Source organism: Sorex fumeus, unplaced genomic scaffold, assembly GCF_029834395.1.
Source record: "Sorex fumeus unplaced genomic scaffold, SorFum_2.1 ptg000099l, whole genome shotgun sequence".
NCBI lineage: Eukaryota > Metazoa > Chordata > Mammalia > Eulipotyphla > Soricidae > Sorex > Sorex fumeus.
Window position 1 is genome coordinate 4,801,601 of NW_026606156.1, and position 26,994 is coordinate 4,828,594.

General features: G+C 37.7%; 1 protein-coding gene across 2 annotated transcripts in view; it reads right to left on the minus strand.

Annotated features, from left to right (window-relative positions):
* The window catches only part of PCDH10 (protocadherin 10), a 57,723-nt gene that overhangs the window by 6,156 nt on the left and 24,573 nt on the right, over positions 1-26,994 (minus strand). The window contains exon 5 of one of the 2 annotated variants that reach the window (XM_056134551.1): positions 8,040-8,806. The exons of the other annotated variant lie outside the window; for it this stretch is intronic. Coding sequence (XP_055990526.1) covers positions 8,787-8,806 — 20 coding nt within the window. The 3' untranslated portion in view covers positions 8,040-8,786. Of the gene's footprint in view, positions 1-8,039; positions 8,807-26,994 lie in introns of those variants that run through there. 2 annotated transcript variants of the gene reach the window in all.

Here is a 26,994-nt window from a genome sequence, read left to right on the forward strand (position 1 = left end):
TCTCTTCTCACGGAATGTCTTGTAAGCATAAAGCTTCAGGGTTCTGATGTCACAGGCCTCCCTTTCAAGCTGGCCAAGTCCTGTTTGGACATATGGTCTCTGCAAAATTGCACCAAGGTAGAAAAAAAAAACCTCGCGATCTTTTTGTATATATTTGGCATACTGTACATTTATAGAATTATTCCAAGTAAACATGAGAAGAGTGAAATTAAGAGATATCATTTAATATTGACCATAGTGAGCAATCATTACACAGAGGACAAAAGCAGAATACAGCAGAGCCCAGCACCTGACCGGAAGTGGCAAATCTACAATTTTCTGGCAATAGTTAAAGCGGAACGCAGCTCAGAGCTCACGGAGACGCGGCGTCACTCAGCCTGTGGGTCAGGGCGAACCAGCACGACCTTGGTGGGATGATCCCGGCCTCTTTTTGCCTGCTTTGTTGTTTTGAGTAAAAACAGCACAACCCACTCAGGCAAAGGAACGCACTTGGTTCTCAAAACTTTTCCCTAAAGCCCAAATTATTTGCCCTCCCCAAAGTCTCAAAAATCTGTCCCCTTCCTCTGCCGTCATTGATTTCACCCTAAGCTTCAGACTTCCCTGTATGGCCTAGAGACAGATATGTAGAACTAAGAGTCCATCTTTACCCCAAAGGAAAGGAGAACTCCTTTTACCTAAGGCATGGGATACTAAATTGAATGGAGCTGGATCAGTTTACTAATCTATTTGCACCATTGACTTCCATCTTCTCATTATTCTTCCCGGAATGTGGGGACAGACTTCCAAAGGAAGTGCCCTTTACAAAGACCCCATCCCCCTGCCCCTGGTGTACAACTCACTTGGGATTGGAAACCTGCCTCCCTCTGCAACAGCTCCTATTTCTGACAATGACCTTGTGTCCTCCTCTTTAGAATGGGAGGACAGCACCTTAGGCTCACTGAGGCCTTAGGAAAAAAGGAACATTTGCCAACATTTGCATGCATGAGAGTCCTTCCATCTTTGCAAAGGAAGCCAGGAGAACCGCAGGTGCCCCTTTGAGTCGGCCGCTAGAAGGTTTGCGGACACTGTCTTCTGGGAGGAAGAGAAAATGCTCTCTGCTTTCCCTGGGGCGGGTGTGCTGATTTTCAGACTTCGGCGAATCCTACCTAGAATTACCCAGCTAGCCTGATTTTCACTTGCTTTCTCCTCGTTTCAATATGTATCTATAAGTATTTGGACTTCAAAAATCAGTACTCCTTGTCAGGTTCGTTAAACTGATTGGAGATCAGTTTTCTCGCTTGGGAACATTGGCCTAAACCCGGCTTTCTTGGTGCATCCTTGAGTAGGATCATTCCAGTGTCTCTGCATCCATGCTGCCCACTAAGAAATAAGGGCGGCTTGCACACAGTGTCAATGAAACACACCCTTAAATGTGAAGGTGTGGAGACACCCAAGATACACTTTGATGATCGAATATGGTTACCTTTCCATCAGGAGTTCTGACATCCCAAATATGAATAAAGGGCACAGAATGTCTATGCTTCCTTATGGAATTCATATTTCCCTGGATGCCACCGTCCATGAGTCTCTTGTACAGGTTAAAACCTCTCTCCATCCCCAACCCCCCATACACACGCATCCAAGTGCACAAAAACATGTAATCACACATGCACACATGTGCTCACAGATTAAAGGCCTGCACATAGCACACACACACACACACACCACACAGATTCAACTGGAGAGAAATGAATTTGTCATAAGTCTTTTACTAACAAGGAGACATGCCTAAGAATATGGAAGTCCCCACACATACTAGTGTTTCTGGCTCCTGTCGCTCCCTGTCCAGACTTCCACACTTTTCCCTTTAGGTATATAAGAGCAGCGTCCTTGCTATGATACAGAGAAAGGGATATGGACTGTATGCCAGGTTAGTCGGCCGTGATATGAATTAAAAGTCCCTCCCCAACCGAGGAGTGCCTCAGTGCTCACCAACTGGACGCAAAGAAAAGTGCATGAGAGTAGAAGGAAAACACAAAACGTCTTCAGCCACCAAGGTTATCAACAGAACTTTCACATGTTTTTTTTTGTTTCCTTTAAAGCAGAAATGCTTTTTTGAGAAGCATGAACTAAGTCAGAGAACAGTGAAGCTGCAGATAGTACCTGGTACATTTAAAATTCTACTTTTCATCACAAAGACACAAAACTATCCCATTTGTCAAAGAGAAAAACAAGACCTGGAACAAGTCCTGTTTGAACAGCCAGGGGACACCCTGGAGAGAACGAGCTAACAAGCTGAGAAATGACAGCTTTAAGATGTCGCAATTAGAACCCCTAAAAAAAAATTCTATTTTCTCCAGCAGATATCCTGAGCACTATCCCATTCCATTGCTAGGACATAAAACATGTGCAAAACAAAAAAAGTATGATTCTTTCAAATACACATTAGTTCCAACAAATGTTTATTTCCCTGGAAATAGAAAGATATTCGGAAAGCACAGTGGAGTCTGGCGGGAGGGAGGCAGGGAGTCCCAGGGCAGCGAGGAGTCGAACGTGTCCTAGTTTGCAGTGGTCGGGAGAGAGGCTGCTGTCGAGCCGTGGGAAGGACTGGAGGATGATGGCATCTGATTCCCGGACTTCGTTGCACCGAGAAACAAGATGCTAAGTGAACCGCGCTGGCCAGGGGTATGAGAGACAGCTCAGCCTTTTCTCTTGTGGTTTCGAAATGAGCATTGCTTCAACATACGTCTAAAGCACGCTGGAGTATTAAGAAAGGAATTATTTCCAAGTGTAAACTGTATCCTCATCCTTTTTGTAACCAATGACAGCCATGGGAAGTAATGTTCGTAATCAAGTATGCCACTGTTTCCCAGCCTTCTCTACACACCTTCTCACTTCAGTTACCTACTTTGCACAAACACACAACCGCTAAGTGTACTTCTCCACAGTTTACAAGGAGGGGAGGGCTAAGACTCAGATGTGAACTGGTTTTAGGAAATGATCTTTCCTGACTTTTCACAGTACAAAATACGTCTAATTTTGAACTAGAAAACATATGGTGCGGTGCTTTTCACGCACTGGAAGCAATGATTCACAATAAGAGACAGACTTCACATCCCGACCTATTTTACACACGTGTCCGAGGAAACGTTTCACAAGGAATGATTTGCGGCGACCATGAATGAAGCATCTCGATACTTTTCTACTCTACTATTTCCCTATGACATTTACTTATGTTTAATGTTCAATCCTCCTAACACATTGAGTTGCTTTCCAAAACGGCTCGTGTGGGGTTTTTTTGGTGACAAATTTTATAATTTAATTACTTGATCATTTAATCAACATCTTCCTATAATTTCTTTGGTTCCTAAAGCATGCCAGAATTTTGTTGAAGGCAGATTTTGCCATGAATTCTTACTTTCCCTCATTTGTCAGAACTAACTCGAAGTTTGCAATCTATTCTTTTGTGATTTTTACCTCTAAAAATTCATAACCTTGATTAAATAGAAGAATTCATGACATGATTCCCAGAAAGGCTAATAGTGATAGAAGACAGAGGTCTAAGGGAATCAAAGCAACATAATTCTTGTTCTTATCACTTCATTGTAAGTTATCATTTCTGTACATTTTATCCATATGTTCCCTTCATGGGACTGACTTTATTAGATGTTCAGAGCTAGAGAAATATTATTTCTCTCCCTTGTTGCATCATAAGGGGGAACCAATGACTAAAACTATGTAGTTTGAACACGAGAAAATTAGTTACATAACCACATGAATTAAGACGCAGAAAACTTTGTCTCAGCCTTTTGGGAATGTAAATTTCTGTAAGCTTCAACCAGATTATTTTACGTACAAGAAGATTTGTATCTTGATTCTTATTTTTCTTGAAAATAATACCACATACGACTTTTATTTCTTTCTTACGTTTCCATCAAGTTTCAGTAGGAAAGAAATGTTTTAATTTTTAGATTTTTTCCTTTATTGTTTGAAGGCACTCATATCCTATGTACAACCTCAACATTAGTTCTTGTAGATCCTAGGGATTTCTTACAAAGAAATAACACTGAAAGTAGAAGATAATAGGTGAAAAGAAAAGTATATTTAAAATGTTCATTGTGGGTTCATGAGAACCATAGGAATCTAAATCCTACTTTCAAAACTAAAAATATAGCGAAAGCCTTTAAACCGAGCATATGTTGCTTCAAATGAGACTCAGTTTCAAACAGATGTCCCCTTAGACCTGTTATATTAAGAGTAAAATTACTAAATCAGCATTAGTTCTTTTAAAACTTAGGGCCATATTTTGCCACTGATTTTTATTCAAAGCTCCCACAGACATTAGTGGAAGATTCATGCATGGAAAGATGGCATAATATGTATCCTAGTTTTATTTATTTCATATGTATACAGCAGTATAAAATAATATATTACATTTACACTCATTTCACTTATGTATGATTATAGCATTCACAGTAACAACACTATAGTTAAGATTTAAACTCATCTTTTATTATAATACCCTGTTTTCACTCACAGATAACTGTCCTGAAAATGTGTTTAGAGCTGAAATTCCCTGCTTTGCTTTCAGCTCAGCGATGGATAAATGGGTTTCATGTCTGAGGAGTTTTACCAGTCAGAAATTTTTGAGTCTCATGTGAAAATTTACCATTTCTCTGCATTATTGGTGTAGCATTTTCACGTAACCCAAAAATACCTGGAGTGTTTTAAACTAAGCGTGTGACAAGGTTTTTGTTTTGTTTTGTTTGTTTTTTTAAGAAATAAAAGCCTTTTTTTCCTGGTTTTACAAATACTTAAAAAATAACAATGATTAGAAATCCATGCATGCACACTAAAGGTATTAGAATCTAGTCAAATTATTGCCTGCAATACTCAGCGGCACCTAGTCTTCTGCACTCTCGGGGAATGCTATATTCTAAATCTATGCCAAGGGTTACGAGGAAAAAAATACTCTAGGGAACAAGTGTTTTTCACAAATTACTAGAGAAGAATTTTGTCGGACCTAGTAGAGAAGTATCCTTGAAGTGCTAACTCTATATAAAATAATTTTGCTACTCCATGGCATTAAAAAATATGGAATTTTGTTTTTTCTCCGTTTTTCCTTGTTAAAAAAGAACATAAAAAGGATGTTAAGTGCGTGCAAAGCATTTAGCACTATGAAATTAGAAGTGGAAAAAGATAAAGAACCCAGGAAATGGCAATATGAAAAATATAGAATTTTCAGAAAAAATATCATGTATACTGATGTCATAACGATTCCTTTGAGTTCCTCGGGTATTAAATGCACGCCGAGAAATATGAGGGAAGGAAAAACACAAGTGACGACAAACAGAAGTGTGGTCATCAGTCAGGAAAATGAACGGTTATTCCTTGGCTTGATCATTTGTCAGATTCTGATCACATCATTTTATTAGAGATTAACTTAACTGCATTAACTTTTAGAAAGTGAAAGTTACAGTTAATATGGATTTGTTAAAGTTTATGTGAGCATTGTGAGGATGTTTTCCTCTTATTGGAGAATCTGAAGTTTTTCTATGCAGGAGACAATCTGATAGCAAATTATAGCACTCTTAGGTGGAAGAGAGGAATAAGGAATTAAAATGTTACATCTATTGTATTATTTGCAATGTTAGATAGACATTGCATTTATATTTCATAAAGTAAAGATTCACATTTTCATCATATTTCTCAGCAAAAACAACAGACTTATAATGATACAGATTTTATATCTGTGAAGTAATTCAGCTGATATTTAGGTATTTGATTTTAAATGATTTCACAAAATTATGTTCAAAAGTTAAAAATTAGAACTTTATAGATGGATAAATCGTTTCTAAAAATATGTCATTGGACATACCTTTGAGACATTAAGACATTAATGCTTCCACAGGAAAATATTTTGACTTCTTACCACTCTAAAGCTAAACATGTCCACAAGGAGTGAATAAAAATCTTGATTTTTTTTTATTTCTGAAACAGTTTATTGGTGAAATATGAAGCCTCTGGATATTATTTTTCATTGATGTGTATAAAATTAAAAAATTGGACATTAGGATATAGGATTAAATGGAAGACCTATTACAAAATTCATTTACATAATAGCTTAAGAAATGTTTATTTGTGAACCTTAATTATTGGTCCATTGTATTTTTACTTTTTATAATATCCCTCACCATTATATAACATTTTGGAAATTTAGTAAGATCATATTCTTGCGCTGTTGCAACTTCTGATTTATTCTAGATGTGATACATAGTTGACTAATAAGCTTATCATTAGTGTTTTATGTTTAAAAATTCTGTTTGTCTCACAAATTCTGTTTTGCTCTCTTTTTTGTAAATTCATGATACAATTTAAAAGCTAAAATTCAGTTAATATAACTGGCTACTGCACTATATAAACAAACAGTAAACATGTATATGAGATAAGAAGTTGGTTCCAGAAGGATTATGTACAAAGCTATGAAGGGTTAAATAATTAAATACAGTGTCTTGAAAACAAATGAATGGACAACTCACCTCATATATTATATACATACGAAGTGAATTAATCTTATTTTCCGTGCATGCGATAAGCAGATGGATGAATGATTTTTCCTCTTAGTTGAAAAATAATGAATGAAAGGTTTTAATTAAGTCAGGGTGATTCAACAAGAAAACTGTTTTCTTGTTTAAAAAGCGATGATAGAACACGTCCCGCCCCACCTCCGTTTAATTACATAGAAACGTTTCCTTACTAAATTTGTCTGGCATCAAAATATCAACGTAGCAATGCCAAAAGTTGAAAAGAATGTTAACGGCTGCACTGACTAAATGTGCTTTTTGTGTGTGAAAGATGAGGGCTTGGCTTCAGCGATTTTTAAAGGGTCCCCAAGGTCAGGGACATTGAGCGTATGCTTTTGCGATATAAATTGGTTGGGATTAGGGCAGATCAATATCTAGGATGATGACAATGAGTGACACCAAGGGATCACTCAAATACGTGTGCTGAGGAACTGTAAATACATGTCTGTGTTTTAATGTTAAGACCAATGGAGTAATTCCCACCGAAATGAGAGAAAATTCTGTGGGATCTGTGTCATGCATCAAGTGTTAGACTCTTTGATAATTTAGCTCTGTTTACACACTATCCTTGTACCTGAGATCAGGTCAAAAGGAGGGAAACTATTTCAAAGTTGGTCTGCAATTGAGATTGGCACCATTTAGACAACAATGTTGGAGGCTCTGAGGGAGGAAATGAAACATCTTTTCCTTGGATATTTTTGTTTAGCACATGATTCCACATTCCATGACTTCCGCCTCCCTTCACTGGGTTTTGACAAATAAGAAACAACAGTTAAAAAATGTAAACTAAAGAAAAATGCATCTCATTGAACTTAATAATTAACCTGATTGACATGAAAATAAATTCCAAGCTTCACTTTTCAAGCCTGACTCATGAAGAATTTTCTCATTAATAAAACTCTGACTACACTTAAGCTACGTAAGATAATACTGGAACAATAGTCTACCATGTTTCTATCTCCAAACTGATTTAATCTGTTTTAAATTTAGAGATTGTTTATAGCCTAATGCGATTCTTTACCAGTTCAAATATTTATCTACCTCTATAATTTCATAGTTTTAAGTAGATTGTATATCCGTGTGTCATTAGTAAGAACCATAAAACTATGAAAAACTATGCAAAATAAAATTCTCTGCAAGTTCTATGATCAAGGATTCCTTAAAATAGGCATCTTCAGTTACACGTTTTACACCACAAAATGTACAGACACCCAGTGTTTTTTTTCTAGCAACAAATACAGATGAATTTATAGATTCCTTATAAAAGCTTTAAATGATGCTAAATTCAAAGCCATAGAATTGAAATAATGTAGAGAGTTCGATATTTTGAGAGGATATGTTTAGTGTTCAGATAACATCGACAGCTCTATCTTTGGCATTGAAAATTCCCTACGAGTACTTGACAAAATCGTGTAGCTTAGAGCTTCGTTTTCTTTTGAACAAGGAAAAACAGGGTTGAATGAGAAATAAATGAGGAAACTATTAATGCTGTTTATTTTCTTAGTAAGTTTATCTTTGGGACCCTGAATTACCTTTTACTTTATTGTATGATGTGGACTGTATGAATCCATTTAAAAACCAACTGAGTTGTACCACATTTTAGGAAAATTATATAATATAATATATATATTTTATATTTATTTAGAAGCTTTGAAATAGTACAGTAAACACTTTGCAACACGGTGTATAAACTACAGAATGTCTTTGATATTTTGTGGGTCCTTAGAATACAACATATTTTATAACCCACAGGTGAAAAGAACATAATCACAATCTCTCTTGTAAAGTTGGAATAGTTTGGGGAACACTTGATCACACAAAAATAATATAAAACAGTCAAGTTTCAAACAGTGATATTGCATTTATAATGCACAAATTTCCTTTATCTTTATGACTGGCTTCTCGTGGTGCATATAAACATCTAAAGGGCTCAGTGACATTTGGAGAGAGAAAGATATATAGTGCTGTAAACAGGCACACACTGATCTAGGAGGCAAAGTCAGCCGCCTCTAAGTCTCTACAGTTCTGCACATTTCAACTCATTTCTCAGGCCTGCTGAGAGCAATTAGGTCCTATCATTGGCCGCGATGATCCCGCCGGAAATCTAAGCCTCAGTTACACGCAACTAACTGGAGGGCCAAGATAATGAAGTTGAAAAGTTGATGCTTTTGTTGGTCGACTTTGTGCAAATCATGCTGCTTCAGGTAAGTCCTGTAGAATTGACTAGCATATCCTTTTCCGTGCTGCGAAAAAGAAAGAAAAATACTCTAAGACACAGAGCCTGACTTTTGGAGTTTAGAACCGCACGATATCGTACAAGAAGCAAATGCAACGGGACACCAGCGCTCGGCCGCCAGTCCCAAGACCATCCTGCTCAGGGCAGCGCTAGACCCCGGGGTTTCCGTTCATCACAGTCATGCTCCTATAGCATATTTACAAACCGGTTTTGGCTGGAAGATGTATATTGTGAGGGCAGACCACCGTGTGAAGATTGACTTTGTACAGTGACCTACGAAACAGTTCTTGCTTCTTTCTTTAGAGTGATCAGAGCGAAGAGCGTGGTACCTGGGCATATATGGGACAAGTCCTCAGGAGAGCTGTCAGGTGTCCTGAATTTGATTTAGCAACTAAACTACATAAACTCAATCAAAACAGTACAGCAAAAGTTGTGCAATCGAGTGCTTACGATTAATCTTATAAATTGAAGGATGATTCCCCTTCTCTATGTGTATTTAACTTGATTGCTTAAAATGACATAAAACTCAAATCACTTTAAGGTTTACGGAGGTAGATTTGTTTCCCCCAAAGAGTGTGCTTTTCACCTAGTGAGGAGAAAGGTGAGATAGCTAAATATTACAGGCTTTCATCCAATCGTTTAAAAATATATCGAATTATAATGTAGAAAATCCAAATTCAATCATTCTAATTTTGTTCTTGAATTTTAATTATTTTTAATGATAAAGGGTATTTCATCCCACCTATGATATTCTTAGTAATACAAGGCAAGATGAAAGCAGAGCCTGGAATTTTTTGATCCCTATCTGATACATACTAAAAAAAAATCACACAAAAATGTGCTGGTAATCAAAAGAACCCCAAAGCGATTCGATACATCATTGAAATTTAAATCTGCACCAAGTAGCAAAAATGAATTGCTCCAAACAAGGCACTGGTCGCTTTTATTCATTAAGACCAACATTTTGGTCAGTTCAATTCCTTTCTAGGTTATCCCTCCTTATTTCAAGGAGGTTCTCTAGCCACATACTTTTCCTAAATCTTTTCCTCTAACTTTCTTATCTGTTCTTCCTCACACATTCGGTTTCTATCCATCAGACAAACAGTTCCTGACTACTTTACCTTTTAGCAGACAAACACCAATAAAATTTTAAGCATCCACTGACAGAAATTAAAGTGCAAAAGAATATGTGTAGGGGTTATGTACCAACCAGTCTTAAAAATAGAAACATATTCTGTTCCACAATGTCATATAATAGCACGAATTAAAACGTGTGTTAGCTACATACAGGGTAACACAGTAGCCATTAGAACTTACCTGGTAATAAAGCTACAGGTAATAGTCTAAGCAAATAGAGAGATGGCTCATTGAAAGGATAAAATTCTCTCCTGAGTGCCTTTGGGTTCAAGTTCTCTGTTTTATGATAAACTAGAGCACAATGGGTCAAAAGCATTTTGTTCATACCAATCAGAAATTAAAGTTCTGAAGGGTAAGTTACAATAATAACTACCATAGAAATGAATGTTTAAAAAATGAATGGGAATATATAATTGCAGTGATCACAGGACACCATTTATATTAAGTGTAAGTGAAAACAATATAATAATTATTTTATAAGACAGTTTTCATGTTGCATTGGGCAACCCAGGAAAGACTACCATGCTTCAAATAATATCTTTTTTTTCTCAAAATACATCAGCTGATGCTTTTGTTTTGAATATCAGAAAATGTTTAGGAAGCATTGTTCTAGTAGGTGAAGAACAAAAAGAAAAAAGAGTGAATTATAAACTAATATATTAAAGTGAATAAACTAAAAAAAATCACATTTTAGTGTAAAGGTAGAAAACAGTCTAGTTAATGCTATATTTAAATTAGCAAAAGATTTCTAACTTTTAAAATATAGCTTATAGGGAAAACTATTAGCATACATATTATGATTTCACCAAAATATAAGAAGAAATTTTATTTAAAAAATGGATCACTATTACACTCGCACGAAAATTCTGCACACATTACACTAAATATCTTAGGTTCTCTTGCTTTGTTTCTGGGTCACACCCAGAAATACTCAGGGGTTATTCCTGACTCTTTACTCAAAAAGTAATCCTGCCAGAGACCTGGGGATGATTGATATTGGCTGTCAGGGATGGAACCCGGGCTGTCCAGGCCCAAGGCAAGCACCCTAACAGTTGTGATCTCTCTAGCCCTTGTCCTAAAACATGAGCTTTAAATCCATATTTAAATTTTTGCTCAGTGTTACAAGTGTGCTGCTTTTATTTAAAATGCATCTATTCCGGTAGCTGTTCACAATATAATCGTCTTTAATAAATGCACTTTATTCCACTTATCTGTTAATGCAAAAATGCAAATGGAACACTGAGATCTGAGGAGGGAAGTCTAACAGATTTGGCTGGGGAGGAACAACGTCCTCTATTTCAGAAGTTGTTTTTTTTTTTTCCCAGATGCAAAGTATTGCCAAAGAGAGAAAATGCAAGACGCGACTGTTTCTAAAGTTAGAATCACATACATTTCATTTCAAGGCTTTTAAAAGGTGAGCTTGAATTCCGAAGAATTATTTTGTGCAGGCTCTATAGCTTGCATTGTACAAGAGGCATACAAATATTATTTTTAAAAAATCGATGTTTTAGACTCAGCACCAAGGACAGTTCTAGACTGTCAGTGAGCCCTGTCACGAATTTGCGGAAGCATCTCAAGGTAGACAGAATGAGTTTGATGCATCAGATCTCTGCCTTTTCTGATGTAACCCGTATATGAACAGAAATTAACAAAGTACAGTTGAAGAGAGAAATTAACAAAGGAAAAGTACTGCTTTTCCTTTAACAAATATGCTCTGCTCTCTTTCCTCTCCTGCCTTACTATTTAGGGAACCAGTCACTGGGTATAGATAAAAGATTTTCTCCTCAATCAAATCAAAATTAAAAAGAAAGAAGCAAGAAGCAGTTAGCATTTCTTTTTTTTTACCTCTATGCATTCACCACATTTATTCATATGATAAATCATAGAGACGTTACATTTAGGACATTTATCTTAATTAAAAATCACTTTTAACAAAAGAGAAACTCACATATTTACCTTTCATCCAACATCTATACATGTCTCTATGTAGTTTATGCATGTATATAGACATTTAGTATACATGCATAAATATATATATATTTTTTTTCTTTTGGAGGCCAGTTTGGAATTTTGAGCCACACCTAGCAGAGTTTGGCACTTACATTGATTCTGTGCTCAGAGGATTTGTCCTGGTGGTTGGAAATTCAGGGCTTGAACCAGAGTTGCCTACACACAAGACAAGAATCTTAACTATCTCTCCAGCCCTGTAAAATTGCTAATGAACCTGCATGATGCATATTTTTCTTCTGCTGTTACTGACTTTGAGAATCTCTAAAGTCTAATATTAAACTATGGGGCTTTAAAACGATTCTTATTAATGACTTTGAGAAGAATGAATGTAAACATGGATACTGCAATAACAATTGTGAAACTATCCAGGCCGATAATCTGCTGATGCCACATGACAGACCAATTGTAAACTGATGAAAACATATTTTGTATATTAAAATAATCTGGATACTCCCATTTTTCTATTTGCATAACAAGCAATGAAATCCATATTAAACAGCATGACTGAATAAAGCACAGAATTCAGAGAAACAAAACTTGCGAAAGGACCTAATCTCTTTCTGCAATGTAAAGAGAGGACACCCTTCAAACATGCCCCCGCTGATGTCCAGAGTGGAGAGACTGAGACCAGTCATCCAGCCTGGGGTGCACTCAAATACTGGCTGAGGCTCACAGCTTAGTACCTTTGATGTGAATCAAACCCATTCCCCACTGTAAAAAAAGCGAGGATGCCTGATTTCCACTCCAGTGTAAAATAATCTTACTGAGAGATCACTCAAAAGACAGCTCCTAGAGATATGCTCAGTGTAGAATCATTTTTTTGAACTTTCTTATCTTATTCTTGAATTACTATTAAGGACACTCTTTCAAATTTTTCTACTGAATCTTTTTACTGTTTAATACTAAAATCCAGAAATTAACTGTTAGCAATAATTGCCTGCTTGATTTTTTCTTTCTCCGTCCCACATCATCAACTCCTGTATCATATTTGATTTTACCTTGAAAAATATAGTTGCAAATTCTGCATATTGTAGATGGTTTTCCTTACATCAATTTTTTTACTTTAAAAGTATGTAATTTACGTAATTTAAAAACTTATTACATGCTATGCTTTATTATGAATTACAAAAAATTTAAAGTTTCTGTTAATATAATACAATTTTCTTTCTATCCAGTAAAACAGCAAATGTTGATTCTTTCAAATGTTTCCCTCACTACATCATAAATATGATTTAATTTTATAATGTTCATACCATCTGCATGCTAAATTTCCTCTCCCACCACCCATTTTATCAAATACTATGACTTTTTAATTGACTTCTATAGAAAATCTTTTTTATTTGAAAAGCTGTTTGAAGCTAGGTGGTTCACTTATATAAAACTTAGTGCTTTTTATCAATTTGAAAAATAATAATACAAACCTTCAGCTAATATAATCATCCAATACATAAATATATTAGCAAAACCAGGCATTTCTTCTTCTTTATTTTTTTAAATTTTTATTAGTGAAACACCATGAGGTACAGTTGCAGACGTACAAATTTTTGTGCTTGGGTTTCAGTTACAAGCATTTACTTTTCTAGTTTAGTTTCTATGTGTCTACAGTGCCTCTGATATTATTTGCAATTAACAATTTTTTTTTACTAACTTAGAAGACAAACCCAATGATATTTTCAAAGATAAAAATGTGATGAGCATAGTTCTGTGAGATGGCGGTGCATGTGACTCAAACAGCAAAAGGATCATTTCTAAGAGATGTGACAAGCATATTAAACATAATAATCTCTTCGTGGAACACTTAAATGGTCATCATCACGCCTAAGAATCCAATGTTATTGAATAGCATTGTATTTTAGTTGTGATGGAGAAGATAGAGCAATTTGAGGCCAGAGATTGAAGAATAATTTGGAACTCGTTTTCTCAGTAAAGAGGGTCTATGTGCAAAGAAGGAATTTTGATCATCTGCAAGGTAACTTCAAGGTCAAGCAGATGCATTAGGGCCCAAGAAGTTTAGAATTGAGAGCCCATGAAAAGACCTAAATTTCCCAATATTGGGGATTTTCAGAACTTAATATTGCTTAATATTTATTTTTGAATCAAATTTGGTTTGAGCAAAAGCCTCAGCAATCTTGAAAGCAGAGGCTTCTACAGTCCCAGATTTGAATCAACAGTACAAAGGCACTCCGGGACAGCAATCAGGAAGAGAACCTTCTAGAACAGTGTTTCTCAACCTTTTTCCAGTCACATCTCCATTCTGACCTTCCTTCCTTCACATGAGCTCCCTCTCCCCTGCCCTACCTCTGAGCTCTCTCTCCGGCTTCATGCCATGGCCCTATTAATAAGATTTTCACCTGCGACCTAAGAGTGTCTAGGGGACCCACAGGAGGCATTTATGGATCTAAAGCATCACAGTTCCTCCTACGTTAGCAAACTCGTTTTAGAAATCTCTATCTTCTGGCTGGAGAGCTGGGATATGGGAGAAGAGGCTTGCTTACAAGCTGCTGACCCCGGCTCAGTCCTTGGCACTATTTTCATCCTCTGAGCACCGCCAAGAACTACAACCCCTGTACACAGAGCTAGTAGTCAGCCCCTAGCACGACCCCAGAGCAAACAAAGCAACGAACAGTAACAAAAACCTCTATCTTCTCGTTGGTGCTTGTGAATATGTGAAACTTAAAACTGCCACTAGCTTCTAGTGGGTGTAAAACTGGTTCACAAGGCAATATCTACTCGGCGGGTTACTATAGCCATCTCATGCACTGCTAATATTTTTAATAAGGGAGATATAATTATAGCAACTTAATTTTGTTCCATTTAAAATTTTCTCATCTCTAATTAGTTATATTAATTAAGAGTGCTTCGGATCTACAACAAGAACCAGTGATAATACATCATTGCCTCTAATCAGACAATACTGTTTGAATATTAACATTTTTTAGATTGATTTGAGCGAGATATCTAACAACACCCAGCAATCATGTACAACTTTTCCCTCTAAATCCATGACTTAATCAGTTTTCTAGATACTTGTTTATAAAGACCAAAACAATGAAACTTCACATTATGATATTTATTAAAATCTCTAAGACAGCAAGCTGACATAAAAACATAGATTAAACTCTATCTGTCTCAAATTTATCTTAACATGTCAAAAATAAGGCCTTGGAAGTTATTACATTTTCCAGGGAGAAAACAATGACCTGACAAAATTCTTCTGGTTCACCCAAGCTTTCCTAAACAAAATCCTCTTGCCTCATCGCCACCTTAAAATCAGGTTTGGACAATGGATTATTTTTCTGATGCCCTGACCCTGCATTTGCATATACTTAAGAAAAGAACTCCAACATATTTGGTTCTTCATATTTACATATAACAAAGTTTTTAGAAAATATTTTATTATAACCCACTAAAATAAGAAAACTGTGGTTTGTCCCAGAATGATTTGAAGACCACGTCATTTACATTGACAACAATGAAGTATGCCTGAAATTACTTTTGAAAACAACCCTCTCAATTACAATCTTGCATAACAGTGATACTTTGCATCATGCTAGACAAACACTGTGATTTCCTGTATCTAAGATTTCAAAAAGACATGTATGGTTTTTTTTTTTCAAAGCATTTATGACTCCTTTTGGGGGGATTATGTAGCTGGTAATATTTACTGACATTTGGATACTTGAATTTCAAGTAGTCTGCTTAGACACAACATTTTAAGAAGATCAAGTTAGTCATCTCTTTGTAAAGCTGAAATAAGCAGTAATTTTCAAAACTGACGGGATGGAAAAATGCCTGCCTAGGTTTGGTCATTCCTATAAAGAAGGGTGCCATGTCTATATAGGCCTATTTACGTACACTATTATATCACATTAGACCAATTGCTAGAACAAAAAACCCAAGCATAAATTCCAGTAACAAAAGATAAAATTTTAAAATAATTACATTGAACCTTCATTTAAAAAATATACCGCCATGCCCTTAATTGATTAACCACTTAATAATTTACTTAAACAGGGGCAAGATTTCAAAATAATTGAGCTACAATCTAAGATAATTGCGCCATGAAAATAAGGGGAAAACCTCAGGGATCGTAAATAAAATACCCATAACACAATTTATACTGCCTTATTTTTCACATAGACACAACTCACGATTTACAAGTAGTGTGAAAGTATGGCTATTTATTTAATATCCTTGATGATCTGATTTCTCCTAACATAATTCAGTTTTATGTCAAAGCGAATAGCAGATTAAAAACTAGAATTGCAAACTCTGAGGAAGGTTGAAATGCTTACACACTGAAAATTAAATGCAGATGACTGCTATTCTCCAGCCAGAAAAACACCCCCATGTTCAAGCGGGTTCGAATCCCAACACCAAGAAGGCCAACTTCATTGCCCTAGTGGGCAGGACTTCAAGACAAAATCCGGGACACTGAGTTCATTTGAATTTCAGATCAGCAAACACAACTTGTTAGCATACAAACACACCATGCAGTATCCTGGGTCAAGTCTTTTCTAAACCTGGAAGACCTGTTTTTGCTTCCAGATCCCAGAGATGGAAAGAGGAACCAGCCACCCATACACTGGCCCTCTGTGCCTAAAAAAATGAAACAAACTTGGCATGAATATTTTCTAACTTTGTAACACTGTAGCTCGTGTAATAAATTTATCTGTGTATTCATCTAAAATGGCTGAAAACTATGATGTCAGATTTCAGAACGCAATAGGTGACATTTAGTTACCTAGGATTTATATTTGTATGAGAGAGAGAGAGAGAGAGAGAGGGAGAGAGAGAGATGGACATAGCATATTACAGAAATGTCCTTGGCGGAAAACACTGTATAACATTGTATTTTCTTATTCTAAAATAAGAGCTTAGGAATACATTCTAACTTCAGTTGGATGCTAGAAATTTTTGTAACCTCCTCCTCCTTGGTCTTTTTACTTGATCTTTCATCAGATAATTTGATGTGATTTGAAAACAGTCAGTCAAGCAATGCAACTAGCAAAATTTTATAGAAATCCTTGATGAAATAAGATTACATTATGCTTGTTAAAAGTTACAAGTCATTTAATTTTGTTCTGAGTACGCTTGCTATGCCTTCAGGTTCTTTAAGAGTTATAGTATGTTTCTAAGATCAGATTCGGTGCTTGGTGTTTCTTTAATCAGTGCAAATATTTAGCCACAATTTGAAAAAAACGTACAATAACCGTTCCCTGTTTACTATCTAAGAAAACCATCGCAGTGCATATAGAAAAAATTTCAGATGTTGAAATTCAACCTTTGTTGACATAAGTAAAAAATTCTGATTAAACATTTTGTAAGCAGTCTGATAGAACAAAGTATATTTATATTTAAAATATCTGCATCAATATTAAACCATGGCAAATACCAATCTACCTACTTATCTTTTGGGCAAAAATCCATAAGGTTGAATCATCATTTGTACAGAAAACAAAATAGAGTCATTTGTAACCATATTCCATAAAAATATTACATTATGCCTAAGGAAAAAAATGGAAAATAACTTTTATAGCAGTGCTCACAAACAAAAATCCTTGTGTGTAAGAAAACTGCTATATAAAAACTCCAGAAATGAAAATCACATAAATTGCTTCTCATTTTGTTTATCTGGCATGATTAACAACACCTGCATACATTCCGCCATATCTATAGAAACCCCCTGCCCTGTGTGGTCCAGTCTCATATTTACTTATATTTATTTAACGTTGACGTATATGGTTATAAACTACACGTGACCGAGCTTTGGAACAGAGTTAGATGAGTAGTGTGAGCAGTTAGGAACAGGGAGAATGAGTCAAGGGATTGCTACAGAAAGAGTGATGGAGCACAGGAAACGAATAAATGTCTGGAAAACGCCAGAGAAGGACAGAACAACCATGGAAAAATGAGGGGGGTTGGAATGCAGGGTCCAGGGGGCTCGGAGTAGGAATATCCGGGTTTCTTGGGCTTGGTTGTTTTTTTTATTTGCCTTTCAGAGACTGATACTATTATATTAATTTATATAAGTCAGGGTGGTTACCTGGACAATTAAAGGGGAAAAATGCATTTGTACCATTGGTTCTGGGACTTCCAAGTATTGATTGACTAGAAGCATTCTGGTAGGGTGTGGGGGGTGGTGGTGGTTCTGTTTTGCTTTTAGATAGGTAGCTGGAGCATAAGATCAGAGAATGAGAATATAATGAAAGATGTTAATGGTCCAACAGCAGGCACATAATTGTCCTACAAATGACTTACAAACAACAATCACATATTAGGATCTATTTTTATTTTTTATTTTTATGCTTTTTGGGTCACACCCAGCGATGCACAGGGGTCACTCCTGGCTCTGCACTCAGGAATTATCCCTGGCAGTGCTCAGGGGACCATATGGGATGCTGGGAATCGAACCTGGGTGGGCCGCGTGCAAGGCAAACGCCCTACCTGCTGTGCTATCACTCCAGCCCCTAGGATCTATTTTTAAAAAGAGTCAGAAAGAAAGCACGTATCTCTTCATCCTGGAAGAATACTCTTTTGAGGTAAAATGAGTTGAATCTTAAATGAAAGTAGGGTAAGCCGGGACCATTGGTGAGAAGTGTTTCCACAATGTGGATGGAGAATGAATACAAGTGCCCAGGCTCAAGGGCCTGGTGGGCACGGGGCCCCTGAGGCTGATACTCTGATTTCAATCCATCCCCAAATGGAGGCTGGGATTAACGATAGACGAAATGATTATAAAGACCCTTGCTACTGCAACTGCAATGAGAGACTTTTGACATCTTGTTCTGTTTTGTTTTGTGGACACACGTAGGGGTACCCTGGCAGGGACTAGGGGTTCATATGGTGGGTTGAGGTGTGCCTTACACACTGTGCTATTGCTCTAGCGCCTCAAACTTTTGAAAGAGTGAACCAAAGTGAAACGCCTTAGAGAATTACTTGACAGTAGGACACCAGATGGAGACGCAAAAAGGTCTCGATTAAGTTGAGGGAGTGAGGCAAAAAGGAGTGAGGCTTGGCGAAACCCATGGGAAACAGCACAAAATCCCAGGCTGAAATCTCCGGCTGATCAGTTTGCCCTAGATGTTCCAAATGGAATGGAATATTTTTTCATTCAAAATGCCTGCTTTAGTGCTACGTGGCTGATAAGTCAATTCTAAGGAGCGTCGTTAGAGGGGAATGAAAACAGGCAGCGCCTCAGTTCTGAGAAGGATTTTAGTCCACAAACTCCAGTTTGGAGCAGAGACAACCACAACCAAAGCTAGGACCCACGCAAACATTCTTAACCGGAATTCTTAACCAAGAAAAACTAATGCGCACATCTGTCACAAGTGAACTGTGACATTTTATGACTACAAGACGCATTTTCAAAAATAAAATATTACTCCTAGATTAATTCTTTCACAGGGAAGTACTCAAAAGTAAATATCACTCTAGGAACACCTGGTCTATCACCGATAGTAAAGACACAGGACAATCTGAATTAGGCCATTGAAAATAACATACTTTAAGTGACTAAAGGTCTCATATATTTGGTCTAATATTTTTTAACCTATAAATAACCGCTGCTATCTGTGAATGTACCACTGTCTTTTATGATCACCTTCCCTTGCATCTACTTTCTACTTTTTACTTCCAAAACTCAACTTAAAAAGGAAAACACACTTTTTTTTTTATAAGCTTTACTATAAATAGTAAGTCCTCGCTGAGTGCCATAGATAGGTTCTTGGAAACTGAAAGTTAAGCAAAATGATATATAATGAAATAATCCTCAAATAACATTTTGTTGGATATAATCTGCAATTTCTTTTCTCATGAACATTACAAGGAGAAGTTATTGAACAGAATTATGTTGAGACCATGCGCATATATATTTATCTATTACATATTTATATATTTATAGCAGATATAATTTTTCGCATGAATTTTTTTCACTGCAATAAAATCCAGTGCCCAGGGCTTTCTAAAGATTATCAATTTTCTAATCAAAACCACGCTTTTCCTGGTGGTAGGAGGGGAGCAGATTATTACTGCATACATAGTCAGACCCCAACTCTCCAATCTGATCATTTGAGAGCCATCCTGGATAACTTCCCCGTTTGCGGCTACATTCTGAATGCAAAAAACTACACTTTTTCTCCCCTTTGAAAATGAATCCCTTCATTTTCATTCACCCCCCTAGACCCAAGAGCCACAAAGCTTGACAACTACAAAAATACTTGGCTAGTGAAACAAAAACATAAATACAACACTGCATAATAGATCCTTCCTCACTTTCTTCTGAATAGAGTTTAGCTTCTCCGGCCTGGGATTGTGGATGTGAACAGATTATAAATGCCCACTTTAGAACCGGATGGTCTCCCATAAAAAAGCAAGGCTCTCCCTCACTCGCCACCCCTTCACTCCATCATCTGTAAACTGAACAGAATTAATACATAATTCATTCAACTGTGGAAAGGCTTCAACAGAAAGCTTCTTAAATAAAAAGGTCTAAAGATTTTCTCTGGTCTTCAGGTGGGGGGTGGGGACTCGTAATATGACCCCAATCATTATGAGCTACTATGGGTATTATTAGTTAAAGGATGTCTTAATGTTCCCAAACATAACTTTATGTTTATTTTTTTCTACACTCAGTGGTACATAGGGTTTAGTTCCAGCTTTTCAGTCAGGAATTACTCTTGGCAGTGATCTGGAGATCAAACCAGGGTTGATCACATGCAAGGCAAGTGCCCTGTCTGCAGTACAATTGCTCCAGTCACCCCCCAAAAACTTTAAATTTCAACATTCATTATCTCCCATCCCCGGATTTATTTTATATATTTGGAAATTTAGAATATTCCCGAGAGTGTTCCAGTATGTACCTCAGAGAAGAAATCTATAAATCTTTCTTTGATTCTACTCCGGATATTTCCCAAGAATTATAGACATTTCATTCTAATATACAATTTGCTGTTCTCTAAATGAAATGAGAAATTTAAATCGGCACAGAACCAGGGTATTTCATAAAGAGAGAAGTTTACATGAAGGAACCTACATTTTCACTCACAGAGAAATTAAAGAACAATAAAATCTTTCTTAAATTTTCATTTGTTCCATGTTTGAGAAGCAGCCTGATTAAATGAGGAAATTTCACAGTTTGGTAAAAACAAATGGTATATGTTTATTTTCGTATGAAACATAAAAAAGAAATAAGCGTATACAGTTCCGAAATGCCGCCGGGTACCAGACTCAAGTCACTCAGTTTCCTGTGATGCAGGGAAGATAGAGATATTTACGGAAATTTGATGGCGAAGACAGAAAACACAGAATCATAAAATCATAAAGGCTGCACAGAGCATCCAATGAATAAACCATAAACAGAGTAAAAGTTGGGGCATTTTATAGACATTTCTCAATGGACTTGTGACATCATTTGCTAACTGTCTGACTTTGAAAGTCAAAGGTACAAGATAGAGTTAGAAGACTCCGTGAGAATAAGGAATAACAGGGTTTTAGTGACAAAGGAAAAAAAAAGAGGCATGAAACTCTGGGTTTGTGTGTGCCCAGATATACTGATTTATGGCAGACTTAGGTATCTTTGGGGTATCTGACAGAAATCTAATTTTACCAACTGAAAGGCTGTCTTTCTTTTACTTTCTGTGATGATTTTAGAGACTTGTATCTCACACTAAGAGATATCAGAACTCTTCTGAGTAACAACACACTATCAAAAGGCAACAATTTACAGGAATGAGCTAATGCAATCGTCAGATATAAAGTAAATGCAGATGGACATCAACTTATATGACTTAGAAATTCTGAGGGAACTGAAAACCATCAACATTAATAGCATTGTAACACATTACCTAAACTAGAATAATTTAAGAAATTAATTTTAAGAAACTGAATAAATGTTTTTAAAATGTTATAATCATTAATATGTAGCTTTTTATGCTGAATTAAAACATGTTTGTCTCAAAGAAGTCTTTTTTTTTATCAGGTTATTGTTTTAAAATCAAGTATCTGATTTTAATAAGGAAATTTAATTTAAAAGGGAAAACAAGAAAATAAGAAATTCTGAAAGTTGTCATCATATTTTGTAAACAAAATCATCAGAAAATGGATAAAACTTACTCTTTGCTGAGTATGCATTTGGTTCTATTCTATACATTTCATTGGTCAAAGATGAAATAGAAAGATGGCAATACCGTATTTTAAAACGTATACATTCTGCAGATGCAAAATAGTCATGTATCATGAAAAGAATCTTTGGAGTTTGATTTTTTTTTCTGGGAGTAAAATAGCATAATTAGTTCTATTTAAGCCCAGAATTTTAATTTTCCCCATACCCAGGCTGATGTCATTGTTCCAATTTTAACTGAATATTTAGTTGCCTTGAACACTTAATGAGTGCTTCCTTTGGGCCAGGCACTCACTGCTTTAAAGATTTTAAATAATTTAATCTCCCCAATGAGCTTTTGAGGATCTATGTCACAGATGAGGAAAATGAGTTACACGAAGGTTAACGAGACTGGAGAGGTCACACAGTTTGGAACAGGCTGAATGAGGATCTGGACCCTGGCAGTTTGGCCCCAGAGATACTGACACCCAGTCCCTTCTCTGATAGAAAGAAGCATGGGTGTCGGAGCAGGAGATGGTAGGCTCTGCGTCCAGAGGAAATGGCACCTATTTGGGGAACAAAATCTGAAAGCGTTTTACCTCCGAAAGGTAGATTCTTCCAGTTAGCTTCCATGTAAATAGACAAAATGAGTTACGCTGAGGGAAAGCAGGGAATGCCTTGCAGATATGCTGTTAGGACACGTCATCTGAGTTTGGAAGCGGGCTGTTCTGTCCAGTAGGAAAGAAGTTCAAAACTTTCAATAGAACTGCAAGATGCCAAAGGTTAGTCCATTGTGGAAAAAAATAACCTCAAAGCAGGCTGAGTCGTTTGCTTGAGATTTGGGACAAGGGGATTAAAGACATCATTGCATGTGGTGTCCAGATTAGGTGCTGAAAAATGCTTTCGTGGGTCTGATATATGGGATGGAGGTTAAGGTACTGTCTTGCATACAGCCAGCACTGCTGAGGGTCACCCCTGGACTAGAAATAACCCCCGAGCACCACCAAGGATGGCCCCGAAACTAACCAACCGACTTAAAGGTAGCTCTGGGCCAGAGCAACAGTACAGCAGGTGCAGTGTTTGGTTCGTATGCAGCTGACCCAGGGTACACTCCCAGCACCCCATATGGTTTCCCGAGCACTGCAGAGTGATTTCTGAGAGCAGATTAGGAGTAACCTCTGAGCCTAGCCGGACATGACCCAAAAAAACAAAAAAGAAAAACAAAAAAACAAAAAGAAATCATGTTTCTGCATGCATCAAGAAAGATCCAGAGCGGATTTCTTGAGATGACCTCACCTGGGCATTTACATGCACAAGACTCACAACCCTCGGGGGTCAGGTGAGGACACATGAGGCAATTTGTGGTCCTTGAAAACACACCTGTTCTCACCACACGCCCTGCTGGATTTCCTGCCGGGTCCCCGTGTGTGTCTGTCTCTCTGCCATACGTAAGTTGACCGAGTGATCATACTTGTATTTAAAATTAAGATATTGATCTGACTTTCATTCATCTGTGAGGGGCTCAGGAGCCATAATCATTTTCCCAGGCCGCGGGCTTTGAGGACATTTATAGCACCTCGTTCTGCAAGAACATTCACGTGGCGGAGCCTGGATGGAGCGGCCAAGCACGGTTCTGAGGTCCTGCGTTGTCATGGCACCACTTCACAATGACTAAGAGCAGCACAAACGACAGTGCCCACTGACACCCTCAGAAATTAGAAAGTAATTTGAGTGTGAAAAACTTCAAAGCGTTTCAGAAAGTACATAAGATTTAAAATCAACTTCAAAGCAATATATTCCCTTTGTCAGCGAGGCTAAATGTTTGTAGGTAGTGGGGAGGTAATAGGCTTTCATTCCAGCTATATTAGCACACTTTTTTAGAGGCCTTTGGAAAACATCATTGCTCTGAAGAATTCCTACAAAGCAAGATTTAAGTGTCCGAGTTATATTCTTAGGTCTCAAGTTCCATTTTGTGTGCGAGATAAAGATATTCATGTCAACTATAGACTAAAAATGATTCTCATGGAAGTCAGCATTTAAAACTTGTCATTACCGATAATTTCTATGAGTCAACTTTTTGGGGGAGTGAGGTCACTCTGTGGTACTCAGTGGCTACTCCTGGCTCAGTGCTCATAGGTTGCTCCTGGCAATATTCTGGTTAGCCTGGAATGTCAGGGACAAGCCAAGGATTCTTGCATCTAAGCATGAGATCCATACATTGAGCTCTCTCCACACTCTATCTGGTTGTTATATTTTGAGAAATATAAAATGTAACATAACTAAAATAAAGATTGCCCAAATCCTTAGCTTAAGTTCAAGGAAGTTTGAAAGCACTTTCAACAAAAGTCATCTCTACACTGTCTAAGCCATATACCTTTCATCAACTCCGGGACATCTGCATAATAAAAAAATAGTCATGTTTCTAATTTAAAATTATTCATAATCCACTTATGATTCCCGATCAATGAGAATGCCACCTATAAGACTGTGTGCTTATAAAATCGGTGCCTTTCTTTGTCATTTTATCTATGACAGCTATCAAATGGGCATTCAGTAAACAGCATCTACCCTGATTATTAGATCTAGCTTTAGTGTCTAACACAATCCCCCAATTACTTCCCCTTTCATTTTACTTTACTTAAATGATTTATTAAAACTTCCACATTATCAAACTCCAGTCCCTTTTAATGTTTCCTGAAGACATCAGCGGAAAATAAAATGATGGTGTATGAGACATCTGGGATCTCCACCGGCAGCGACAGAGCTGCATCTCTGCTAGGTTTGCAGCCTGCGGGGAACTTGACCTTGACTAACCCATAATGGCTATTTCACGTTAACTATAAATGATTTCACAGACACTGAAACCAATAATGTTTTCTACCAATTCAGCAGAAGTCAGTAGAATGCCTCAAATGGGATATTCATGCATGTGGAGTGGGGAGAGTAGGGGGCTCTCAAAAAGTGCTCGGGGGTCTTGCGGGGCACACCCAACAACGCTAGGCTGGACTGTGCTCATCTGACAGTTCAGGACCAGACCTGGCGGTGCTGGGGGTCACCAGCCATGCCAGGCGGTGCTGAGAGGGGCGGGAGGGGACATTTGCAGTAGCAGGGACCCCGTGTGGGGCCTTGAGCATCCAAAGCAAGTCCTCAACCTTCGGACCAATGTCCTCGGCCTCCCACAGTGGGAAATTCTTACAGTCACATCGGTACGGGCAGCTTCCATACCTGGCAAGCTAAGAGATGGAAACCTCCCGTCATCTGCCATGCGTGGTCTTTTATATTATCTTATCCTTTAAGTCGTGACACAGATTTCTAATAGACACATTTTAGAGCACTCCCCCCCCCCCATATAAACATTCTCCAAATCCTTAATCCAAGCCCAGTGGAAATAGAATTCACTCTGATTTGTCAATGAAATGTTATTTCTCTAAGACATAATAGGCATTTTCATACTTGGCTTTTGCACTCGGAGACGTTGCCAAACTTCCTTCTGAAACTATGACATCTTAGTCTTTGTTCCTGAGCACTGAATGATCCATAGCATTGAGCACTGTCACTGCAAAGCCCTGTGTGCCCTGGACCCGTTCTAGTGCTAGATTGAAGCTCAGCCTGGGCAAGTCCCCATCTGTCTCCAGGCCCAGGCTGGGACACACACAGGGGGAAGAGGCTCACCCTGCAGGAGCCCCCCACAACTCAACCCCCAGGGGCAGGGGGCCTCTACGGCTTCAAGCTTTCTAGGTGGCATGTTTCTCCTTGGCTCTGGAGCAAATGGCCATGCTGGGGCCATGGCACTTCTCATAAGGTGCAATTTAAATCCGTTAGGATGCGTTCGAGGTTCACTTTCTCTTTGCTGCGCTCAGTAAACAGGTAAACTGAGCAGAGTCACGATCTTCTTATCTGTGCGATGTTGTCTAATAACTTCACATTAGCCCTCACCTCTCCCCTTTCCTTCTCGCTCTCACTCCCTTGATCCTTTTCATCAGATATGCTGTTTTCTTTCTTTTATTCTCAACCACCTTTCAGTGCCCTAGACTCCAACTGGTCACTGTCCTCTAACGTAGGCTCGAAGAAATGTGAAACACAGACATTTTCACTTTTTTTTTAAAGCTCTTTTGCTATAAGTTAACACATTTAGATATCTGTTTCTATGAAACACCACGAAGGAACAGATTATGTTTCAATCAACAAGAAAGACACAGAAACAAGCCATAAGCCTTTCTGGCAGATTAGACAAAAGAACTCCAAAGATAGCAAGAGAACTTGTATCCAAGAAGGCATTCTAGCCACGAGCCTCCACGCCAGACTCCATCAAAACTCCACTGACCCCTTTCTCCAGCTAGCAGAGGGATTCTCTGGATGCCACATTTTCGTGAGCCTCAAATATGCTGCATTCCCTCACTCATCAAATGATAGGAATGATAAAACTGAGAAAACTTAACCTTTGCTTAGAAACCAGAACAGAGATAACATGGGGGGGGGGGGGGAAGGGTCGTGTAATGACACGTGGAAGGGGCCGGAAACTGGAATTCTGTGATTCTTTTCTTTCTGTAGTGACTGGCATTGAACCTAGTGTCACACACGGGGTCTTTCACACACAAGGCCTGTCTCTACCACCCAGTCCCTTCTCGAGCCCGATATGACACATTCTTTCATTTCTTCTTTTTTTTTTATAATTTATTTATTTATTGAATCACTATGGGAAAAGTTACAGAGCTTTCAGGTTTAGAACTCAGTCATGTAAATATCAAACACATTTCCCTTTACCAATACTTATATTTTACCACGAACCCCAATAGAACCCCACCTCCCACCCCTCCCAATTCCTGTGAGGCAGATGAGTTCTAGTTAACACTCTATCTACTTTGACTAGATTCATTGTTTCGATAAAAGATGCACCAGGGCACACAGGACAATGCTTGGGGAGGGGACAGGGGTGCCAGGGATCGGAT